The sequence below is a fragment of the Vanellus vanellus genome, assembly GCF_965231255.1.
Source record: "Vanellus vanellus genome assembly, chromosome: 6".
NCBI lineage: Eukaryota > Metazoa > Chordata > Aves > Charadriiformes > Charadriidae > Vanellus > Vanellus vanellus.
Window position 1 is genome coordinate 60247058 of NC_138911.1, and position 24321 is coordinate 60271378.

The following is a 24321-nucleotide window of genomic DNA, read 5'->3' on the forward strand; positions in this document are numbered from 1 at the left end:
CTGCCCCCAGCGTGAAGCTACGCCGTCAGGTCTCCGTCTCGCTTGCATCGTACAGAGGGTTGAGGTAGAAGACCTGGTGATCTTTGGTAGACATCTCCTGTGGCATCTCCTCTCCAGCGACAGCGCTTGGTGGCTCCTGCAGCAGTGAGGGAGGGAAAACCAACTGATGGGGAAGGGAAGCAAAACCCTTGGCAAAACCCACCCAGCACTGAGTTCCTGCAGCAGCCAAGGAGCTGGTGACCTGCGGGAGGATGGGACCATCCCACAAACCCCTTCTGATCAGGGGAAAGGAGGAGTCCTGCCGGGTGTGTTGCACCTCCACCGCTCGTAAAGGTCCTGGCTGGGGTTCTGCCACCTCCTGCCCACATCCCCAAGCATTCCCCACATCTCTGGGCAGTGGCAACTCACCATGTTGAACATTGGGTTGACGAAGCCTTTGTCACTGGCTGGCGCAGGGGACGCTGGGTCCTCTGCTCTGTTCAAGGACCGGGGTTGGCGCAGGGCGGGCAGCCTGGGGAGAGACCTGAGCATCACCCACCCGCATCCCGCCCATCCCAGCAGCTTCCCCAGCCAAAATCCTGCATCTTCAAGAGGTGGATGGGAAAATATGGGGCAAAGTTTCAGGCTGTCTTTGAAACGGGACATTTGTACCCTTTCCCAGGGAAAAGTTGCCCTATCCAGCAGAAACCATTAAGCCTGGAGGGCTGGGACCTGCATCCTGGAGGGGGGAGTTTGTCAGATGTAGACAATCCTCGCACAGGCTTCGCTTCAGAGCCATTGCTCTCCCCCCCGTGGCCTAAAATGAATTGCCACAGAGCTGACACCTGTTCCCACTGCAATCTCAACAAGCACTAATTACTTTTATCATTACTCTTATCATGTTATCATTTTATTATCTTAATCACCATCACCACTTTTATGATTTTCTTCATTACTCTTATCCTAAGGGTCCCAGGCACCGAGCATCATCCCCTGCACCAGGCACATGATGCTGGTGGGCTCAGCAGCGGGTCCGCACATGTCACCGCAGGTCCTGAGAGCCCACCAACACTTAAACACTGTGACAGAGGCTCTATATACGCAGTCGGAGGAGCTGCGCTGTCTGCAGGGAGGCTGCACCAGGCCCCTTTTTGGCGGAAACAAGCTAAATGCACTGGTTTGCTGGTGTGGTCAGGATGGCTCCGCTGCATGGAGGCAGACTCTGTTTGCAGGCTCCCAGAGCCTCCTGCTTAATTTGCAGCATCCCTGCTGGCATCAGACGCCTCCACAATGCTCGGCAGCGCTGCCTGAAAGGGCACCTGCCCCGGAGCCACCCAGGGACGCGCAGCAGGAGCGGGTCGGCCGGGGACGTGGCCTGGGCTCAGGTTCAGCTCCGTCTCCTGTAGCTACACAAACTTCCCTTCTGCTGCTGACGGAGCCGGTTTCAAAGGCCTGTCCGGCGTCCAAAGAAGTGTCAGTGGAAGATAAATCATCAAGTAGCAATTATGGGACTGAGAGTTTTATTTAGAAATTAAATGAAGGCGTGGGTTTATTGCTAGGAAATGTCATGTCAGCACGTGCCGAGCAGCAGGGCAAGCAGCCCTGGCCGTGGCCGCTGCTGCGCGGCGAGAAAACCCTGGTGGAGGAACCAGGAGGGAGAAAACAACCTGATTTGTGAGCCTGCGAGACGGCCGGCATGCCCTGGCAGACACCAACACACCTTGCACACACAAATTAAAGCAGTTCCCATGGTCAAATAGGTGAGACAAGCCACAGCGGCCCAGCAGACAGCCCCCACCCCCCAGAGCCTGCCAATAAAGCCTGCAACCCCCTCCTTGGGAGAGGCAGGGCCCTGCACGACGCGTGGAGCAGCAGAGGTGGTGGGTGGCCCCAAACACTTGCTGTGGGCGCTGCCAGGATGCCCTATTCACTGCTGGAGCCTGTCTCCAAGCTGTGAGGGGAAAAGGTAATGGGGAAGGGTATTTCTAACCGGCTCCCAGCTGCGGTGAGGTCAGGTGCCATGCACCCCACCGTCCCTCCCCTGGGACCTGCCCACCACTCTCCACACAGCGGCAGCAAATAATGCACCAGAAGCTGCATTTGCTTCTGGATGCTGTCACTCCCTTCCATGGCCACGAAGCTGCGGGCTGAATGCTCTGAAATATTTTGATGCATTTTTGTTTAGCAGCTGGCGGTTTCAGCCCTCCATCCCCCAGCAGGACTACAAACTAACAGTTACAAGGAACAGGAGATGTCCCCAGGCAGCACGACCAGGCTGTGCAGAGCTCCAACCGAGCCACAGCAGCCCCACTCCCGCCAGAGCACACCGTGCCATATGGCACCAAGAAGCAAGTCCTACCAGCCAAGTGCCAGTCCAAGAGTACAGAAGTGCCTTTCAGCCACCTCACCTCCAATAAACTGTGAGGAACAATGAGGGCAATGGGTTTAAACTGAAAGAGGGAGATTTAGATTAGATATATGGAATAAGTTCTTTAGTATGAGCATGGTGAGACACTGTAACAGGTTGGCCGGAGAAGTTGTGGCTGCCCCATCACTGGAAGTGTTCAAGGTCAGGCTGGATGTGGCTTTGAGGAGCCTGATCTAGTGGAAAATGTCGCTGCCCACAGCGGGGAGGGGAGTGAACTAGATGATCTTCAAAAGTCCCTTCCAACGTAAACCATCCTTTGATGCTATGAACCAGTAACATTGAACATAGCAGACCACCTGACCATGCCCACCACCATGGGAGCTCCGGACAGTCCTGCATGCTTCCATGCCACCAGGCTGGCTGGAAGGACAGCCTTGGGATGATAGCTGCCCTCAGGCAGGAGAAGCCTGGCAATATGCTGCAGCAGAAGCCTCATCCCTACCTTAGCTTTCCCTTTCTGTAGAGAAAGAGGATCCCTCCAAGCAACAGTAGGCTGAACAGTAGCCCCAAGACCGTCCCTGCTGTGATCCTGCTCAATGCGTGGCTCCCAGCTTGCCCGCTGAAAGTGCTGCCAGTGGCCACCTCCACTTTGCCACTTGAAATGCCAAGCGCTTCACCTGAGAAAGGGCAGGAAGAAATAGGGGTGAGGACTGGATGAGACAACACACCTCCACACCCGCACACCACCCCGACTCGCACAGGGCAGAGGGATCTGGCACTGCTCACCTGGTTAATCACCTTTCCCCGGGGACGGGGGGCAGGATACACAGCTGGGTGGACTCAACTGGGACAAGCCCATGTGGGTCTGCTACCCATACAACAACCAGCAGGTCCTCTGGCTGTGATGTACATGCTCATCAGCATCTGCCAGCTTACATGGCTGCCTCCACTTGCAGCGTTCTGGCTGGAAAGCAGCTCTGCAGAGGGATCTGGGGGTCCTGGTGGGCACCAAGCTGACTATGGCCAGACATGACATGGAGGGACAATGGTATCCTCGGCTGCATGAGGAGGAGGGTTGCCAGGAGGTGACCCTTCCCCTCTGCTCTGCCTAGGTGAGACACAGCTGAAGTGCTGAGCCAGGCCCGGTGACAGGGCAAGAGGCAAAGGGCACAAAGAAAAATGGACGCATAAGAAAAAATTGTTTTACTGCAAAGGTGGTCAAACTCATGGAGAGGTTGCAGGTTGCTCAGAGAGGCTGTGGAGTCTCCATCCTTGGAGAAATTCAAAACCCAACTGGACACAGTCCTGAGCAACCTGCTTTTGGGGGTAAATGGGGGATGGAGGTGGAGAAGGGTCAGGGCATGGAAGATGGTCTCCAGAGGTCCATGTCAACCCTGATATATCTGATCCTGCAGTTCTGCTCCGCCCACACCACTATCCTATGAAGATTAGAATGGTAAAACTTCGGGGTAAGCAAAGTTCACTACCAAAATCATTAGGAATGCAGAGCGTGTGTGAGGAAGGCTTAGTGGTGTGCTGGACCAGACTGACGAGGACAAGGACGTTAGGAGTGTTCAAATCAAGGAGCTTCAACCAAGCTGTCACTTGATTCCCTGGTGGAAAAGCAGGGATGTGGGCCTGCCACGTGGGCTGCTGGTGGGGGACAAGAAGCTCTGGACAGTGGTGGCTTTAGGTGCACCCATGGGGGACCTGCTGAAGAGGACAGTGGTGTTACCGTGCTGTGCTACATCCTCCATGATGTCTGCAGCCAGCTGCTCCGCAGCGGTGCCAGTCTGTGCTCCCGCCTCGTCATCGATCAGCACGATTTGGATGAGGGGAGTGGCGCTTCGGGGTATGACTCCCAGGAAGGTCTGTGCTTTGTGCACCTTGGATATGGCCATCTGCACGCCAGCGTACTTGGGCTTTTCAAAACACAAGGCAACATGTAAAGCCCATGAGAGTGGTAGGCAGAAATTAGTCACCTCTACAGACAGCCGCAATGGATGCACCAGCAAGGCCCACCTATAAATCTTCATGTGAGTCCCATCAGAGAGCTGCCGTCCCTGTGGCACAGTGCCACTGGGTTTCCCAAATGAGAGGTTCATATCTCCCCTCCCTTTGAAGCTGTGACCAGCACCCAGCACGCAGTGTCCTCCCACGAACCAAGCACGCCAAGAAAGCAATTTTGTGTAGCACAGCCATTAAATGCTGTATTAAGATGTGTGCAGCTGTAAGGAGGGCAGGCAGCAGGCTTTCAGCTTGGAATCAATAGAGCAATACTCTGATATCGATCCTTCCTGGTGTAACTCAGAGCACGCCTCCCCCCCCCAGAAACTCCCAGCCAGGAGAAGGGATGTCACACTGTGTCTGACAAGCAGCAGTGTTGAGTGATGCCTTGTAGAGCATGCGTATGAGTGCTGACCAGTGCTGGTTACCCACCCAGTGCTTGCCTACTGGGGAATCAAAAGCAGCCTGGCATTGGGAATGATGTCCCAGAGCTTGCAGGATGTGCCAGGTTTGCATGATCCCAGCCACATGGGCTGACCTCCCATGTTATCTCAACCTGACCTCCTGGCTGACCTTTTTTTTTTCTAGACCAAGGTTTCCAGTGAGCCCCCCTGCATCCTTCCCCATGCACGCCGGCAGCTGTTCCTGCCCCGCGTTGAGAGGGGCAGCGTGGCTGTGGTGGGGAGCAAGGGAGGCTGCACCATCCCCCATGGCAGGTTGGCACATCCCAGAGGCCACGTGTGGGGGGTGAGCGCTGTGGGGTGGTGGGGAGTGACGCTGAACCCTCTGCATCACTGGGATCGCATGCCCCTCCAGACAGCCCCACCAGCATCGAGACACTGGCAGATGTGGCCGGAGGTTTGGGGTATCATTAGCCCCTCCTGATCCAGTGGGTTGACGTACCTGGCTCAGCAAGGCTTGGACCAGTCTGTCCCGATACTTCTGCAGGTCAAAATCAGGAGTGAAATCCAGGTTAATGGTGGCTCCTGCAGCCCGAAAACAGACAGATGTGACATGGTCATGGAGCCCAGGCAGAGAGCTGCTGTGGCAGCACAGTTTCGACTGCCACAAAAGGCACTGGGGACCCTCAAGTACCTCTGTGCCACTGGTGTGGAGAGGTGGCTCCACAGCCCCGCCTGAACAGCGCTGCCCCGAGAAACCTCTCCCTCCCTTTTTATCAACTGGGTTTGATGAAAGGTTTTTGGTTTCCACCATATTCCAGAGACAAGCTTTCCCTGGAAAGTTTTCTCCCACATATCCCACCGGGAAACTCTGCCTGTACCTGGTTTCGGGGCTGCGATTCAGCAACGCTACCCTGGCTTGGGAGGGAAGGCGGAGAGGAGGGGTCACCTGCGCTCCCTGTACTGCTGCGCTGCAGTCATTGGGTCAAATATTTTCCTTGGGAAAAATGCAAGTAAGCATTTTTTGGAAAGAATAACTTGTCCTAAAGGGTTTAAGAAGCTGTGCTTTTAGGAGCATGTCATAGAAACATATGTTGCCATTTTAATGAATTTGGTAGGATATATCAAATATGATATACCAAATATCTAGGTACAATTACGCATGAAAAATTCCCCTCAACAACCTTCCAGGCAGATTAATGGAGAAGTGCCCATTGTACAGGGAGTGCTGTCAATCTGCATGTTTTCATTTTAAATGAAATGAAACAAACTTGCTGTTGGAAAGCTGACATTATGGTGAAAAAGGTGCTTTTCCTCTGAGTTTTTTCTGCGGCGTAAACTCAGCAGAGCCCTATTAGCTTGACGAGCTGTGACACCCTGACAGGATAAACGAGAGGCAGGGACAAAGGGCTGCAAACTCAGAACAAGTTCCCAAAAGCCAGGCTGATGCTTCAGAGAGATGCCCTGGTAGGGTGGCACGTGGGATGTGGATGGGACCTATGGGAGCAGTGATACAGCAAAACTTCAGCCCATGACGCCCCCACCCACACGGAGGCAGGGGAAGAGGGCTGGGGCAGCCGGTGTGGTGGGGAGGAGGAGTAGAGCCATGTCCCCCACTCACCGCAGACCTCGCAGCAGTGGCCAAGGGGCTGCAAAGGGCTCCGGCATGTCAGCGCTGGGCACTGCCTCCCCGACGCCCCGAGCAGGGCTGCGCAGATGCGGTGGCCATCCTACAGAAGAGCAGGGCAGCGTCAGTCCCTCGTCCCTCCCTCTCCCTGACAAATTGCGATGGCAACCCCCTAAATTGCAACGGTAGGACTCACCGGGGCATTCCCGCAGGCACAGCCGGACTTGTCGGGGCAGCTGGTGCCTGTCACCTGCAGAGTGCTGTTGCCGTGAAACTGCAGCGGCGCGGAGGGACCCCGCAGGTACCCGGCCCAGGCCTCGGGGCTGCTGAGCTCCTGCGAGGGGAAGAGCAGCAAAGAGGGTGAGTATCCACAGCCAGGTCCCAGCGCTGTCCCCAGGCACCCGGCTTGTGCCGCCTGGGTGCCCGCTGCCACGTCTGACGGCCAGCTTGGGGCAGCCCCGCAGCAGGCAGTGAGTGATTCAGGCAAATCCTGCCACTACTTTTCCTGCCCCTGCTTTTCCACGGGGTCAGCAGAAAAACCCTTTCTAGTTTAAAACCCAAAAAAAGGGACTGCAAATCAATCACGAGATGTCTGGGCTTTTCTTCTTGTTGTTTTCCCTCTTTCTGCTGGAGCAGAGAATTCAATTTATCAGCTTTTAAGTACAGGAGGAAGGGGCTGGACCTAAGATGTTTTCCTTCAATCTGGGAAGCATTTCAGCGGGCTCAGCATTAGCAAAGGCTGAACTGGACTGACCAGTCTCGTTCTACCAAGCCGATGGTAAGTCCTTCACCCGCTGCCTTCCACGAGAGGCTTCCCCATGCCCTGGCACAGCAGGAGGATTTCTCAGGCCCTGGGGTGAAAACATCCCACACAGAGCAAGGAGTAGGCTGTCTTCAAAGGGATGAAGTATCTTACAAGGTGAGTTTTTAGGAAATACTCTATAATCACAAAAATAAAAAGCGCCTTTTCTTTGCGTCTCATCACTCAGCAGCAGCCTCCGCCCCAGCGTATGGCCAGCTTCCGTTCCCTGAGGGGGGTAGATTTGGCAGGGGGGGATGATGAACGTGGGGTGGTCCCCAGGCATCAGTGGGACCGGCATCACTCCGAGCATCCAGAATCGCCCACCTCTGCATCCCTACGGCTATGTGTGCCCTACGTGAGCTCCATCGGGGTCCTACCTTGTCCAGACTCGCCTGTACCCGCCCTGGACGCTGACTGAGGTTATTACTCAAAGAACGGTTACCTTATGCCTGGCCCCAAAATGGCAGATCCCAGGCAGTGCAGCAGTAGAAATAATAAATAACTTATGAAATGTCTGCCGCATCTACTGCTCCTGGAAGGAGCCTGTGTTCACTGCTGCAGCGCCTGTGATCTTTCACTCCTCCAACTGGAGAGGGACAGGGCTCATCGTGCGCTTGATTCCCAGGCTGAAGCACAGCAGGCTGCCAGCATTTCTATAATTATCCCTCCAATCAATTAAAAAGCAGTACCAAAGCAAAGCTGGGAAATTATCGCTGGGCCATGGGCCGTGTTAAGGTCGGACATGGGAGGGAGGTGTCCCCAGAGGGTCCCTGAGCAGCGCAGTTGCGGACACGTGTCGGCGAAGGGAGCAGCCCCTGGGTGCTGGAGAAGATGCTGTTTGGTGGAGGTTTGACCTGTGCTCATTGGCCTTTTTCTTTTTTTAATGTGAATGCCGAGATGGCCTGTGCTCTCACGCCGCAGGGAGGGAGGAGATAATGAACCAGTACAGGAAAAAAAATCATCGAGACCATCCGCAGCAGCAGCAGCCCATGAAGCTGCAGCGCCGTGGGAATGTCCCATCTCCCTGCACAGTGCTGCCCCTCCATTCCCAACTGGTCCTTCTTCTCCTGACCTACTTTGGAGTTGTGGCGAGGAGGCGTCAAGCCGATTTCTCATCTCCCCCACGTTACCTGGCCCATGAGAGAGATGCTGCGGAGATGAATCACTCGCCGCGATGAGTCGACTTTTACCCGGAAGGAGGTTTCGGGCTGGAAGATAACATCGTCGTAGCGGCACGGGACACGTTCCTCATCCACGGAAAAGATGCGCCTGCCCAGCTCGAGCTCCCCATGGGGGGACACAGCCTGCCACAGTGTGGGGTTGAACCACGCATGGTGCTCGGCGTCGGCGAACCTCACTGTTGTACCTGGAAAAGCAGCAGGAAAGGTTGAGCATGACCTGGACCCAAATCCACAACCCTGACAGATGAATCTGGGCTGGTAAAACCAGTGAGTGCTTGGCCCAATGCAGAGGAGCTCACCCCATGGGCAGGGAGTGAAGGGGTGGCCCTGGCATCGCCTTCCCAGAAAGCCACCACAGGGACCTCCTAGAGCCTCCTAAAGATTTCCAGCACTCAGGGCTGAGGTCTCAGCAGCTCAGCCCAGACCCCACTTCTGGCTGCAGACCTCTGGCCCCAGATCCCACATTTTTCCCCCACTGCTTTAAAGCTCACCCTTCTGGTTAGGGAAGAGACCAGCCGTGGAGCCTAAATGCTGAGAAACAGCTAAACCGGATAAAAATGGGTATGATAATTCATGTCCCAGTTTCCAAGCAGCCTGGCAGGCCTCCAGAAACGTGACCAGCCCTGTTCCCCCCAGCGAGTAACCCCGAAACCAGTACACCATTTAACCATTAATTATTGAACCATTAACCATTTCCCTGCTGGTCACAGTTTATATCATCACACAGTGATGCCCGGCTTCCGTCTCACCCTTTCCCAACAGTTGAACCCTTACCGATTCAGCTATCATATAGGCATTTACTGACTGAATTATTTGCATTCATTTTAAAATCGTGCTTTAAAAAATTCCAGTTGTGAAAGTTGCCCCAGAAACGCCTGTTGATTTCAGGGGAGCAGCATGTGGTCAGAAGGAAAAGCCCAGTGCAAGGCGGAGGCAGTTGCCAGAGCATCCCTGATGGGGGACAATCAGCCCCAATGTGGAAAAGCGATGGGGATGAAGGATTTCGGAGTGGCTCCGGACAGCCTGATGCTGCAGTCCCTCCTCCAGGCAGACCTGTCTGGACATTTTTCTCTTTTTTTTTTTTTTTGCCAGTCAGAATGCAGGCACACACTCTCTGCTTGGATTCTTCATTTCCTGCGGCCAAACTAAGAAGTTACTTGCCACTGAAAGCGTTAGGTAGGTCTTAAATACCCCAAAATACATCTCCCTGGCAAAGAGCTTTTCAGGCTAATAACAGGCACCGATGAAACAAACCTGCTGCCTCAGTCACGGCAAACCCGGGCTGGAGGCTCAGAGGGGAGGGAAAGATGCTCTCACGCCGAAATGCCTGTGCGCGTTGGGCCAAAGGCCAGCTCGCTGTGATGGCTGCGGTTCAGCTCGCCGGTGTGTAATTCCTAACCAGTTTTCTTTAGAAATACCACGGCAAAGAAAATGAGGGCTTTGATGTGGCTACATGCTTAATAGGCAGGGTAAAATACAAACAATATTTGCCTCTCTGCTACAACTTCAAAGGCTTCCTTACTATAATTACTTTTTTAGAAGACAGGTGATCTAGCAGGAAAAAGAGATCTGATGTGAGGGAGGTCATCAAAGAAAAGGTAGGTATTAAAAAGAGTGATTCACTGCGCTCTGAGGTGGGACAGCAAAGACCTTTGTAGAAGCGTTGGGACTGAATTTGCATGATTAGTCAGGGGCTGATGGGCTGACTGGTCTGGGCATAAAATACCTGAGTCACAGCCTGGATCCCAGCTGCCATCGAAAGCCGCAAATCCTGCACCAGATGCCAGCACGAATTCTCCGTTCAGGGGCAGGTACTAGACGAAGGGATTCAGAGTATTACTGTGCGGTCCCGCTGCCAGCCACCCAGGCTTGTAATCAAATAACAGTGCTAATTATTAGGCTGCCTATTACGCTTGCTGTCTCTGAGGCACTTTACAGTCATTAGGAGTTACCCTCGCCGTGCCCTGTGTTAATGGGAAAGTATCAGCTCCCATTTTTACAGATGGGGATGCTGCGATGGGGACAGGCAGTTTGACGGTATTTTCCAGTAACACAGAAAAACATGAAGCTTTCAGGGAAGCAAGAGCAAGGAAAAAGCAAAATAAGCTCCTTCGACAGCTCCTTCCTCCTCTGGCACACCCACTCCCAGCAGCTCAGGAATGGCTTTATACATTGGTATGTCATGAAAAACCCAACCTTACTCCGCAAGTGCCCAGAGGTCCTCTTGCTTAATGGGTTCCCACCTCCAGGGGCTGCATTTGCCCCACCAAAAAATAACTCGGAAGCCCATGCAATGCTTGGGGACGTGTCAGCTAGTGTAATTGTGCTCGGGTGAGAGCTAAAGAAAGCACACAGCAGCATTTGGTGCTGCTTGCCATAGCTAGACCTTCTTATATCCGCTTGGTAGGACATCACTGGCAGGTAGTCGGGGTCACTGAGCTTGCTTGGCTTCATTCTGGCCAGGCTTCTGCTCCAGGACACGAGGACAAACCTCAACAGGCGCAACTCTGCCACAGGGGCCCTTTCGGTGAGGAGCTGCACCCACCCGGGTCACCAGCCGGCACTGCCAGCTCCGGGACAGGCCTTGGCAAAAGACTGAGTCAGGCAACTCATTCACAGCACATGGATTATTCAGCCCAGCCCATCTTATTTTCCATTTAGAAACTGCCAAACATAAAATCAGGTTTTCCCCCAATATTTTCACATGTCAAGGAGTGATGGTTAAGGCTATCTTCTCCTTTAACTCAGTCTATCCAGGGGTTTAGTATCACTCCCCAGAGAGCAGCTGGAAGCCCTCCAGGACTGCGTTACGCCAATGCATTGGGTCCTGTGCTCAGGCAGAAGCACGTTAGATGGGATTTTAAAGTTTCGTCTACTTAATTGGTCTTTAAATATGCATGTAGGTTAGAGAAAGCAAGACTTATGACTGACTGCTGCGGGTGGCTGCGATAGTTCTTGTCCTTGGGGCTGTCTTGCCTGAGGATGCTCTGTCCCACACAGGGACCACCTTGCAGGGGGGATGGACATAGCAAAAAGCTCCTCACCCCCAAGCTATAGGCAGCTGTTTATGAGTTTAGTGCCTTGGTGGGGCGGAGCTTTGAAGGCCATAGCCCAGGTATCGCCTGTCGGTTCAGGAACTGTGAGAAGCCAGGGTGGAGAGCAGAGGGTGGCCACCACCGAGAAGAGCCCTGAAGTGCTTCTGTGCACCATCTGCTTCAGACCCAGCAATGTCGTACATTGGGCTGGGGAAGAGGGGATGATGAGGTGAATAGCTGAGGTCTGGCCAACGTCTGCCCTGAGGGTATGGAGTCTCCCCCCCAGCAAGGAAGAAGCCTTTGCCTATGGACACTGCTCCATGAGACCATAGCATGTGTCATGCCTAACTGGAAACCACGCCATCGTGTTCTCTGAATTTCTATTATTCTTGAGTAAAGCCGATTTTTCCAATACTGAAGCACTGAAAGAGGCTGAAAGGTCTGCCAGGATACGAATGGCAACATGCCCTTTAGCCGCAGATATAAAAGCCGTGTCTATTGACATTTTGAGGCTCAGGACTTGGCCTGCTTTGAGCTGGGCAAGGTCTATGCTACCAGCTTCTTTCACAAGGTGCTTCACTTCAGCAATGCCCTGGCTTGTTTTCCTGTGAGCCCACGCAGGAACGGGTGGTGGGACACTTCGGAGTGGTCAGCTAACACCTATACCCAGGGCTCTAACCCCTGTCTGCCTGACAGCTCTTTCCTCTGTAGTTACCAAACACTTTGACTAAGGCTGTGGGTTGCAGCTTCCCAAACGCCCTGCGGTGGCCATGCAGGACACAATGAGCTTTCCTGTCCAGGGGACTATTCGTTCAGATCTTCACAAATTAAATACGAGGGGGTGGGGGGAAGCCATAGAGACACTTAGACAAATATGTGCCTACAGTTTGTAAGCTGCATCACTCACGCTGCTCCAGGGAGCAATGCGAGAGCATTGTGCGCAGGCATTATGCACAAAGCAAAGCAAGGAAAACCTGGTGAGGAGTCACACGGCATGAGGAGGGTGAGGATGAGGTGGGCTTGCTTGGTTAGAGCTACACACACGCGTGCACACAGAGATGCACCTATGCTGGTCCAATGACCAACTGAAGTAGCATTCTCCTGTGCCCGGGGGAGCCCAGGTGAGGGGGTCTGGATGGGGTGTGCACAGCAGCAATCCGGCCTACGCGGAGAGGCGGAAGAAAATGCCTCATTCTAAACCTGCCCCATGTCTGCAGCACCTGTGCAGGCCTCAGAAGACACTGGCCTCTGGGCGCTCTGGAGAAGATGCAGCTTCTCCAGCTACCACTGGAAATCCCCCTCCACCACTGAGGCCAAAACCCCGAGCTGGCTGGACTTCCCAAGCCCAGAGGAAGCTGTCCACGTGAGTGTGAGTGTGGCAGGGAAATGAGAGTCCCACAGCACGCACAGTGTCCCAGCTGCTGACCCTTACACCCTCCGGGACTGCCCAAATGCTGTTAGTACCAGCCCTGGAATTAAAATGCAACACAATGTGATGTGAGCTGGGGGATGGAGGCACCTCATCTCCACAAACATGAAGTGCAAGAACAGCCCTGCACTTCTGCTTCCCAGTAGGAATTTCTGAGGCTGGCCCCTGCAGCTACGGCTCTTTGCCCACCAAGGCAGACGTGCTGCCCATCCACCACCAGCCCTCCCCAAGATGCACGCCACTGGGCAGCATTTCAGAAGTGGATCTTAGTTTGCAAATAATTTGCCCTTTCTGGTTTCCTAACATAAGCTAAACATCTCGGCTCACTGCAGAGGACAAATGGAGGCTCCAGTTGGGCAGTGGCTTTCTGCATTTAGGAGTTTAGTATAGCAGTTGCGTATAGGCTGGGCCATTTTCCAAGTACATTTTGAACTGAGCATTGACATGTACCAAAGGACCGGAGCCAAAAAGCTGGCAGTTTCATCTGCTTTCCCTTGCTCCTGCCAACCCGTACTCCAGGGCCATTAATACAGTGATCTTAGAGTCCCATTAGTCATTTCCCATCCTTGATACTGGTAAATGACTTATCTCCTTGGTCGTCGTTATCAAGTGTAATGACATCTGAAACACAGTCATCATTTTTCTCATCGAAGTCAGCAAAAAAAAAGAGGAAAGACCCCATGTGGCTCTTGACCTACAGTCACCACGTCTGCAACCCCAGCATTGTCCCACTGAGAAGAAATCCTGCTGCCCCAGTCTGTAAGTGAAAATGAAACTAACCTCTGAAATGCAAAAGAAAAAAATAGCAAAGGCCTGAGAGGCGGTTTTTGAAGTGGGTGGCTTTGAACTGGCTTCCGGCACATCCCGGCTCTGCTTGATTCATGAGCATCGGGCTGAGATGACTGACAGCAGCGCTGTGACTGGCGTGTCACTGCCATCAGCACAGGAAAAAAATGTAGCACTTCTGCTTTGAACCCGGATGAGCGATGCTTGTCATTGCAGCTGGCTCTTCCCCCAGCCTTCTCTTAATTAGCAGCATCAACACGTTTGAATTCCTTGCTTGGGTGAAACTATGGCACGATCCCCATTGCACAATGCCGAGACTGCCCGGGCACAATGAGCGCCGCAGTGCTGCACCCGTGGGTGCACCAGCGAGCAGCTTGGTAGTCACTGGGGCTGCAAACAGCTCCTGGGTATGTCCCCTTGTCCGGCATCTGGCCCCGGGGCAAGCTCCTGGGCTGGCGCTGCTGGTACCCCATCAAAACATATCGCTGGGCTAGGATGCGAGGGGGTTATCTCTCCGCCACTGAGAGGATGTGCGCCATAACCCACAACAAACTAACGCTCAAGGATTTCTGTATCACCTCTCCCAGTCCCACTTCACTGGGGCAACTGCAGCCCACAGATGTCAGCAGGCAGGGCAGCAGGCAGGGCAGCAGGCAAACAGCTTTTGCCCGTTGCTGTCCGCGGGTGGGAATGGTGGGGGTTTTCCCAGTGCCCACTGGGGCTGGGGGGTTTGACCGCAGCCATGTGGGGGGTGCTTGGGTGGGATCCAGCTGCTGGCTGAAAGCACCAGAGAGGCACGGAGCCAGATTCATTCACAGGTGAATCCCTTTGACAGCTCTGGAGCCTTCCCAGGGGCTCGCTTGCCGCAGGCTTTCTTGGGTTCGTTAGCAGGGATTCATTTGCTCACTATCCTGCCTGGGTGAAGCTCCCACCTGCATCCTCAGGCCGGTGTCCTTCCTCCCAGCCGCACTCACCACCCTATACCCCAGCCCGCCTCCACATCCAGCCTTCCTCTGCCATAGCCCCCAGTCCTACACCGGCTGTTCCAGATCCCCCACTAGCAAGTAGCCGGCAAGGCAGGATGACTTGCGGCCACCCCAGCAGCTCTGGGTGAGCCAAGGAGGGCGACCCACTGCTGGACTCAGACTTTGCTGCCCAAAGATCTCCCTGCCCAGGCACATGCTGCCTGTGAGGAGTAGGGCTTTAGCATCCCAAGGAAAACAGGCAAGAAATGCATTTTTTTCCACCATTAAACCTAAGCTCGGGCAGGCTGGTGCAGAGCAGAGCAGAGCACAGGAGCTATTGCTACTCCCCACAGGATCCATCGGTGGTGGGCAGAAGATGCCCACCAGCCCTCCTCTGCTCCTAGCAATAACTTGCCCCTCTGCTTTCACCCACCGAAGCAGGCAGGGGCACGGGCAAAGGAGCGGCGCATCAGCGGGACATCGTCATTCCAGCACCATCCCCTGCAAGCTAACAAGATGCTTGGCAGCTGTCCCTGCCTGTGTCCCTGCCTCCCCATCCTGCAAGACAGGGTCCTTTGGCAGCAGTGCGGCCGCGCTCTCGTTAATGCAGGAGCTGGTTCCCCTGCCGTGCCTGCTCCTCACATTTTACTTTGCATTTCAGGGCACGGGCTCCTCGCTTCGCCTGCCCAAGCTGGCCTTGCCCACTGCATCCCCTGGCACAGGGGTGGCCCAGCACATTGGGTTCCTGAAACATCACGCTCTTGCCCGTCCTCACAAAGGAGCCGCAGCTCCTGGCCATCCCACGCAGGTGCTGGCCAGCACACTCCCTCCCCAAACCACCCTGCAGAGCCCCATAAAAGCCATCGGGGATAAAAAAAAGCAACAGGCCCAAAAAGGCCATTAATTTGACTGCAGCCCCCCAACACACACCTCCAGATGTGGAGCCAAACAGGTCCCAGCAGGGCGCAGAAATCGGGTGTCCCGAGGGGGCACAAGGGGACATTGGGAGCCCCTCGGGGAGTGCATTAAGGTAAACCAGCCCAAGACACGCGAGTTGTGAATGCGGAAGGCACACAGGGGGGTTAACACTATTTGCCAAATCTACTTCAGGTTACTTCAGTTCATTTTCCTGAACTTCCCTCTGCAGACAAGCTCAGGGAGAGCTGGAAAGGGGCTCGAGGTGCGAGCAGGGGACCCGTCCCCAGCGGCGAGGGATGGCAGCCAGCACATGGAGCGGCCGCCCAGCCAGATCTGCCCTAGCATCCATTCTAGCCCGGGATGCCGGCAACCTGCTCCGCTCACCACAGGCTTTAATAACTCCTGCTGGAAACTAGCCTGCAAGGAGAAATAAACTCAGGGCAGCAACTGTAAAAGGCTGTTTTACTGCACTCCTTTCCTAGGGCAAGCCTTCAGCGGGAAGACTGCCGGAGAAAAGCCTGCAGGATCCGGGCTCGTAATGATGTGTTGGCACACAGGCACGCATACATGCACTCCTTGGAAATTTTTTACTTTCACCTCAGGAGAAGGAAAAATAATCCCTTTTCTGGGTGTCTCGTTACCCTGCTGTTTGGGAAGTAGGGGGGAAGGGAGCGCCGGTGCCTGGGACGAGCGCAAACCGTGGCAATTCATTAGAGCCGGCGCCCCTGGAGAGCAATTGGCATTTTGAGATCAATCTCTGCCAGGAACCGTGCGGGAGCATCCTGCAGCAAAGCCGAGTACATTCTGCTCTCACAATTAGGCAGCTAAAAATATAAGGCTGGGTGAGACGTCCCTGCTTAGACCCCAGGACCCCCCACGCTCTCGACCCTCGCCCAGCCTTTGTGGCCCCTCACCGGCTGGGCAGGGAGGAGGTGTGGGCAGCTGCCACCACAGTGGCGGGGCTCGCTGATGGGGAAGAGCTGGAAAGGTGATGTATGCGCTGCCGAATAACCCCGGCCAGTGCCCTGATGCCGGCACCACAGGGGTCGAGCAAGGCTGCTCTGCCCACGTGGCTAAACCTGACTCCAGCCACCCCAAAAATAGCATATGGCATCATCCATCCCTGGCCCGCGCTGTGGTGCTGGCCGGCGCAGGCACAAACCATGCCAGGGCTGGTGCCATCAGAGCAAATGCCGGGCTCACAGCCACGGCTGTGCCCTGGCCTGGCTCCCTTTGGAAACACAGCCATAGCCAGAGGGTTCAAACCCCTCGATGAAGCTCTTCTCCCCCAGCATGGAGACAAGCAAAGCCAAAGCCTGCCTTGCTCTCGAGCACCCATGTCAGGCACCACCACCCTGAGCACCTCCACCTTTTTTTTGCGGATTTACCCCCCAAGCACCTCTGAAAGTCAGCTAAATACTGATCTGCATCTTTAGGCAGCTAAATACCATAGAAAATCCAACCTAATCGCAACAGTCGTGCTTCAAAGTCACTTATGCTTAAACTGGATTTGAGTTTAGCGTGTGGCTGAATTAGGGACCGACTCCAAACTTCAGATCAAATAACCTCCGAGCTGGGTGATACATCATAGAATCATAGAACAGTTAGAGCTGGAAGGGACCTTAAAGATCATCGAGTTCCAACCCCCCCTGCCATAGACAGGGACACCTCCCACTATACCAGGTTGCTCAAAGCCCCGTTCAACCTGACTGTGAGCACCTCCAGCGATGGGGCATCCACAACTTCTCTGGGCAACCTGTGCCAGTGTCTCACCATCCTCACAGTAAAGAATTGTTTCCTAAATATCTATTCCAAATCTACCCTCTCTCAGTTTAAAACCCCATATGGGTTTCCTCCAAGCAGGGAGGTGGGCTGCATGCCCCAACAGCCCCAGCCTCCTCCTGAAAAAACAACTCCTGGTGCTCGGCTGGTGCCCGCATGGGATGGACAGGGAAGGGAGCTGGAGGGCTTTAATTTAATTGTCTAGAGGGGTCTGACAGTGTCACATGAGGACCTCCCAGCACCCCAGGTCTTGCTCCACTCAGCTGGGGAGTCAGGATGGGAGGTCTCATGCTGCCCCTCTGCCCGTGGGGCATCCACACTGAGCATCCCCCCTGTGCCAGCCACGGCAGGTAAGGTCCTCATGCAAGTCAATGAGAGCCCAGCCCCTTCCCCAGCCATGAATTTCCTCCTGCGCTACTATAGCAAGCAATGCTCTCTTTTTTTGGCCAAAGGCTGTATTACATCTCCATGGTGACTCTAAAGCTTAATGTATTCCTGCTGATTTAAGTGATTAATGCTCCGGCGCGGCGCGACCGGCAGCCGAACAGGTGCAGCACAACCTCGCTGCAAAAAGCCTCACAACCAATTCATTTTCTAACCACCCGGTTGCCAAATTTCACACCATCCCCACAAGTGGCAGACGGGCTCAGGTGCTGGGTTGCGTTCCTTTTTCAACCCTAATCTTAGCAGCCCCCTTGTCACCTGGTGACAACAGAGCAGGGCAGCGCACAGGAGCGAGGTGGCTGAGCTGAAATTAAAAAGAAATATTAACCACCACGTGAGGAAACTCGCTGGGACAGTTCATCATTGGGAATCGTTGGGGCGGCGATGCTCAGAAGGAAAGCGTGAGCTGCGGTTCGGGTTGTAGCCTGGGATGAGCTCGGTTGCTCATGGGAGGTGCAGTTTGGTGCAGCAGTGGGGTGAGCTCCAGAATGAAGCCATGCGCTGCCGCCAGGATTTATTCCCTCGTTGGCCTCCCAGCCCTCCTCCTCTCCTGCACAGCGGTGGCACTGTATTATTCACTGTAGCCCTGGAGCCTGCACCACCGCTTGCCAGCAGTGGGATCCCAGAGAAACCCCGGGGCAGCAAAGGGTCCCGGGGGGCTCCTGTGACGACCGCCGGATCCTCAGGATGAGTTGAGGTCCACTCCGGCACCCTGACCCCATGGCTCAGCCGTGATGGGAAACGTCCACCCGCGCAGCCGGTGGCGGGTCGGCACAGCAGCGCGGCCACGGATGCCGTTAGTTGTGCAAAGGTTGTGTCGCACCTCCCTCTCCTTTGGGCAACCGCAGGGCTGCTCTGCCCGGCTCTCCAGCGCCGCTGGGAAAGGCTCGAGCCGTAATGAATAACACCGCTTTGCAATTATGCACTTTGCAGGTCTCTGATGAAAGTACTTTAGGAGTACTATACATTCATCTGTAAGTAAAATAAAATCTACTGGAGTGATATTTTGCTCTTTTCTTCTCTGGGTAAATTCCACATCATTTATTACATTATATTTGTACGTCTTTCCCCAGTACATTCTTCCCTTCTAAAATTCATATTTAAAATGCCATATAAATAAAGTAACTCCTCCAAATATTTGTAGGGGGATTAAATGTGGCGCACGGCGTTATTAAAGCATCAAAACTATTAGTGGCGTAGACAGCCTGAACAAATTACACCACATAAATTTCAAGGGCTTGCTTGGATTTAATGGCCGATGAAAGAGCAAAGTTGCCCAAAAACCAAGAGAGAAAACTCGGTCACAAGCTCGTCCTGTCCAGGGGAAGAGGTTTTGCAAACGGGATCCAGTCTATTTCGTGCTGTCCCAGCACTGGGACAGGGCGCGACGGTGACCTGTCCTGTGCTGAGTGTTGGGGCAGCGGGGTTGCTTTTCCTTTTAATTCCTCCCTGTTAAATTTGACCCTCCAAACCACGGGGATTGAGACCCCACACTTTCACAGCTGCCTGTCAACCTGTTCCAGGCAGGGCTCCTCTTTTAGGAGGACACCGAGTTGTTCAGAAACCCCTCGGAGGTGAGATCCCCCCAGTCTTATCTCACCCAACACATTCATTTCGGTAAGGTGTCGTGCCCGACCTGCCACAGCCATGCTAATAATGCCGCAGAAAAATATAAAACCCAACAGCACTTGAAAGAAAATTTCTTGAGCCACATTTTGGGATTTCCCAGAACAGTTTGTTTTCATTTCAAGATATTTTGATGTCAGCTTCACTTAGCTTCTGCCCGGGGCTAGTGCCTGCTCCGCATCGGCAATGCCGTGGGTTGGTGCTCCTCAGCAAACTACTGCCAAGGTCTCAGTCCCACGAAGGGGGTTTTATCCTTCCTTTGGGGAGAAAAAATTCATTTCTTCCAAATGAAAGTGGATTTTGGGGTGCTATCTCCCATCTCCCCTGATGAAAAAAATAAAATAACAAAAATGGGCTTTTTGGCTCCATGGAGCAGAGACACCCAGGCTACTGTGACTCTCGTCCCCTGCCCCAGCTGAGGCATCCTTAGTCTGGCTGGACCATGGAGCAAAATGCCAAAGTCCCCTGAAAGGGGGATGGGGGGACGTGCCCCCGAGCTCACAGCACTCCAGCACTGGCCCTGCCCTCCCCCACCGTCCCGGTGCCACCGCAGGCTGCCTTACCATGTCTGTCAGCGCGTGGGGAGACCTGACGAAGACTGAGACAATCTGTAAGAAAAGCAAAAATAAAAACGCGTTTTCCCCCAGCAGGTAAAATGTTTTTCCGATGCCTGATGGCATTTAGCAAAAAATAAAAATTCAATAAAAATAATAAAAATTAAATTAAATTAAAATAAAATAAAAATGTCCAATACCTTATTCTTCTCAAAATGAACCACGTCGTTGGCACAGGGGACTCTGCCTTTATCCCAGTTGGAGGCGGTTTCAAAATTGGTGTCGGGGATCCACTGCTTGTACACGGCGGTGGCAGCAGCTGAGAGGAGCAGGGAAACCAGTGTAACCCAGTTCATGGGAGGCGTTGGGAGCCCTCTCCAGGATGTGCTATGGGATAGTCGGCCGTTTCAGGCCAGATTTGGGGATTTTCCACCCAAAAGCAGCCCTTGCATGTTCCCAGTTGAGCAGTCACAGCCCTCCCCTGCACAGGGGATTTTTTTGGCTGGTTGATGGCTTTTACCCGCCCAGATATAAACAGGAATAAGAGACAAATACTTGGCAGGCAGAGAGAAAGCAGAAAAATCCTGCAGGCAATGGGGAAGAATAACACACCGGTATCTAAGCGATCGTTGCAGTGGGTTTTGTTGCCACTCAGACTATCAAATGTGCAGAGACCCCTCGACCTTGGTGTTTCCAGTATCATGGAATCACGGAATTTTCAGTTGGAAGGGACCTCTAGAGATCATCTAGTCCAACTCCCCTGCTAAAGCAGGATTGCCCAGAGCACATTACTCAGGACTGCATCCAGGCGGGGCTTGAAAATCTCCAGGGAAGGGGACTCCACAACCTCCCTGGGCAGCCTGTGCCAGTGCTCCGTCACCCTCACCATAAAGAAGTTTTTCCGTGTATTTGAACGGAACTTCCTGTGTTCTAACTTGTGCCCATTGCCCCCTGTCCTGTCACTGGGAACCATTGAAAAGAGCCTGGCTCCATCCTCCTTCAACCCACCCTTTAGGTACTTGTACGCCATAATAAGGTCTCCCCTCAGCCTTCTCTTCTCCAGGCTAAAGAGTCCCAGCTCTCTCAGCCTTTCCTCACAAGGCAGATGCTCCGATCCCTCAATCATCTTAGTTGCCCTTCGCTGGACTCGCTCCAGCAGTTCCGTGTTACTCTTGAACTGGGAAGCCCAGAACTGGACACAGTATTCCAGTTGTGGCCTCACCAGTGCAGAGTAGAGGGGGAGAATGACCTCCCTCGACCTACTGGCCACACTCTTCCCTATGCAGCCCAGGATTCCATTGGCCTTTTTGGCGACAAGGGCACATAGCTGGGCCATGGATAATTTACTGTCTACTAGGACCCCGCAGATCCTTCTCCTCAGAACTACTTCCCAGCAGGTCGACCCCTAACCTATACTGGTGTTTTGCATTCTTCCTCCCCAGGTGCAGGACCTTGCACTTGCTCTTCTTGAACCTCATTAGGTTCTTCTCTGCCCAGCTCTCCAGCCTGTCCAGATCACGCTGGATGGCAGCACGACCTTCTGGAGCGTGAGCCACCCCTCCCAGTTTGGTATCATCAGCGAACTTGCTGAAGATACACTCTGTCCCCTCATCCGGGTCATTAATGAATATATTAAACAAAACTGGACCAAGTATTGACCCCTGGGGGACACCGCTGGTTACAGGCCTCCAACTAGACTCTGTGCCGCTGATCACAACCCTCTGAGTTCTGTCACACAGCCAGCTCTCAATCCACCTCGCTGTCACCTCATCTAGCCCACAAAGTAGGGATGGAACAGGCGCACAGAGCCAGCAGGACCACGTGGACAGGGTGAGAGGAGAAAGGGCATTTGGTACGGGATGTGTAGTCCATAATATGGGCTGGTTTCATGTGTGGCTTGGAATTGAAAAGAGCTTAAGAAAGGAAAATGCCCCCAGACGGTAGTTGCCAGTTGTTCTGTCCCTGCTGCGGTTGACTTGTGTCCCTCCCATCCCGGGAAGCCGGGGAACGGAAAAGTTAAGGCTCAGCCGGCCCCATCGCACACGTGCCCCATGTTCAAGCAAGCTCGTGCCACCCCACGCCGCAGGGATGGCTCTGTGTGCCAACCCGGCAGCGGCGGCGAGGACATCTCCTCTGGTCAGGGGCTCGGGGGTGGCGGGGGTTAAGGTCCCGTTGCAAAGCCTTTTCTCCCATGCGTCTGTGCTGATGCATTCCTGCACCCTCCACAGCCCTGGAAATATCAGCATGCCATTTAATCAGCCGCGTCTCCAGGGAAGCGCGGTCCTTGAACATCAAAGCAACATGCATATTCAACAGAGCGTGTCCTGCAGTGCAGAGCTGCCGGCTTCCAGTAAGAGCTGGAAAACACGAGCTGCGGAGGTGCAGCGGGCACGGTACACTAATCCCAGCCTCATTCCCCTGCCTTCCCTCTGTCCGGTTGGAAATGCCTTTTCCCCTTTACCTTACAGGTACGCCTGAAGTGACAGAACCTGCAGCAACAGGATCGCCAAAAGCGCACCCGAAATGGGGAAGTCGTCTCGCTGACCCTGCTCGCCACGGCAGTCGGGCCCTGGGTGTACTCACCGAGGAGCTGCAGGACACCGAGGAGGAAGAAGAGGCGCCTCATTCTGCAGCAGGCTGCCAGCCCTCGCCTCCGCAGCCCCTGCCTGGCCGGACCTTGGACCCTCCTCAGAGGCACGTGACAGGCTCAGCCCGGAGGAGGCTGTAGGGAGAAGGGAGTAAACCAGTGTGGGAGGCAGGTTTCCCCCAGCATGAACCACAGCTTTGCTCAGTCCCAGAAGCCACTTCGCTCTCAACTCCTTTCCCGAGCTCCCTGCTTCCTTGGCATGCGCGGGGAGCCTGGGAGAGCCGCTGGGGCAGGAGGTGGGGAGACGAGAACGGTGGTCCCCCCACCCCGTCTCACTAGACCTCACCATCCATCGCCCCTCCACCCACCCAGGTCCCGCTTTAGGGTGGTGAGCGTGAACACACCACGTGCCCATCCCACGGCGCTCTGCCCTGCACAACACCCGGCTACCTTGTAATTACTAATAATGGTCTCAATGTATTTTCAATTAGCTCGCTTGGAAGAGAGCAGCTCCCAGCAACGACTTGTAATTGTACTTTGGCCACCAGCTGATTTGCTCATTACCTGGCGCGCGCCGCGGCAGCGCCGGCACAGCCCCACGCTGCTTTTGTTGAGGCTGCTGGAGGTCGAAGGGGGCAGCTGGCGGTGGCATCAGCGCACGTGGCTGCAGGAGGAAGAGGAAGGACTCCACCATCCCTGTCCTCTGCCCCAGCATGGAGCAATGCTGCGTGCAGGTCCAGGTCCGTGTCTTTACAAGGGTGTGTTAGGAGGAGAAAAGGACAAGGAGGAGAGCAAGGACAGCTTGGAAAGGTGACAGTGTGGGGACAGTGGCAGAGGTTCATGCCATGAGGAGAGCTGAGGGGTTCAACACCCCTCTGGCAGGGACCCTTCAGCTGATGCTGGTACAAGCAGGATGAGGGCAGAAGATTTGTGAACGCAGGGGTTTACAGGACCCCAGGGGGAGACTGGAGAAGTGCTTGGAAGGGATATCAGTGGAGGAGTCACAAACCAGAAGAAGCTCTGACCTGCCACCAGTGAGGATTTAGGAGCACAGGAGGGGGAACCGGCCATCCCCATCCGACCCTTCATGCTCCCACCTCTTCTCAGCTTCCAACCAGGCAGACCAGGGAGGGGGGGGTGGGGACCAGGGACCCATCACTCTTTGGAAATCTTCTCTCTGTCTCCCAAAACCTTAACCCACTTGGTGTCATTTCCCACCTCTGCTGCGAGTGGAGGAGTGAGAAGAGCGGTGATGTACCTTGCCCAGCGAAAGAAGATGGAGCTGCCCCTGCCTGGAGCTCTGTCCCCACCGGTGTCACGAGCGTGGCCTGCGAATTGCCAAGAGAAAAAGCTTCTGAGCAGCAGCTCTCAGCCTGGGCATCAGCCAAAACGCAGTCAGCACTTTCTGCACAGGGAGCTGGATGCCGAGAGATGTCCTCGAGGTGAAAGGCTCCCGTGCTCTCATTACCACTCACAAATCTCTCCCGGGGGACTCTCGGGGTGAATGCTGGCTGCAGCGAGATGTCTTGTATTTTAATGGGGGGAGGAAGTATAAATCATGGATAGTCAGCAATAACAGCTTGGAGAAAGGACTGCAGTGTGCAGAGGGCAGGGTGCACGCTTGTCTGTGGCTTCAGCATCCCGCAGCACAGCCGGGGCGTGCAGGAGGGGAGAAATCGCTCACAAGACCCTGCGCAGTGAGGGATGCAGTGGCCCCTGAAACCCTATGCTTCAGGGCTGCTCAACACCCTTATTTTTACTTTTTGTACCCCACAGCCGCTGGTTTTGAGCGTTGCTCGTTTCAGCTGCTCGGCAGCTCTGGTCCCACCG

The 24321-nt window shown here is 54.4% G+C and overlaps 1 protein-coding gene across 1 annotated transcript; it reads right to left on the reverse strand.

Annotated features, from left to right (window-relative positions):
* Positions 1 to 25: 25 nt before the first annotated feature.
* On the reverse strand, positions 26 to 22530 carry AMN (amnion associated transmembrane protein; the record flags this gene model as incomplete). Its single annotated transcript, XM_082484942.1, has 12 exons — positions 26 to 136; positions 409 to 511; positions 2850 to 3024; positions 4083 to 4269; positions 5258 to 5340; positions 6377 to 6485; positions 6579 to 6716; positions 8315 to 8550; positions 10092 to 10179; positions 19914 to 19958; positions 20105 to 20223; positions 22488 to 22530. The coding sequence occupies 12 exons, from the start codon at positions 22528 to 22530 to the stop codon at positions 26 to 28; spliced, it is 1437 nt and encodes a 478-aa protein (XP_082341068.1).
* Between the last annotated feature and the right edge of the window lie 1791 nt (positions 22531 to 24321).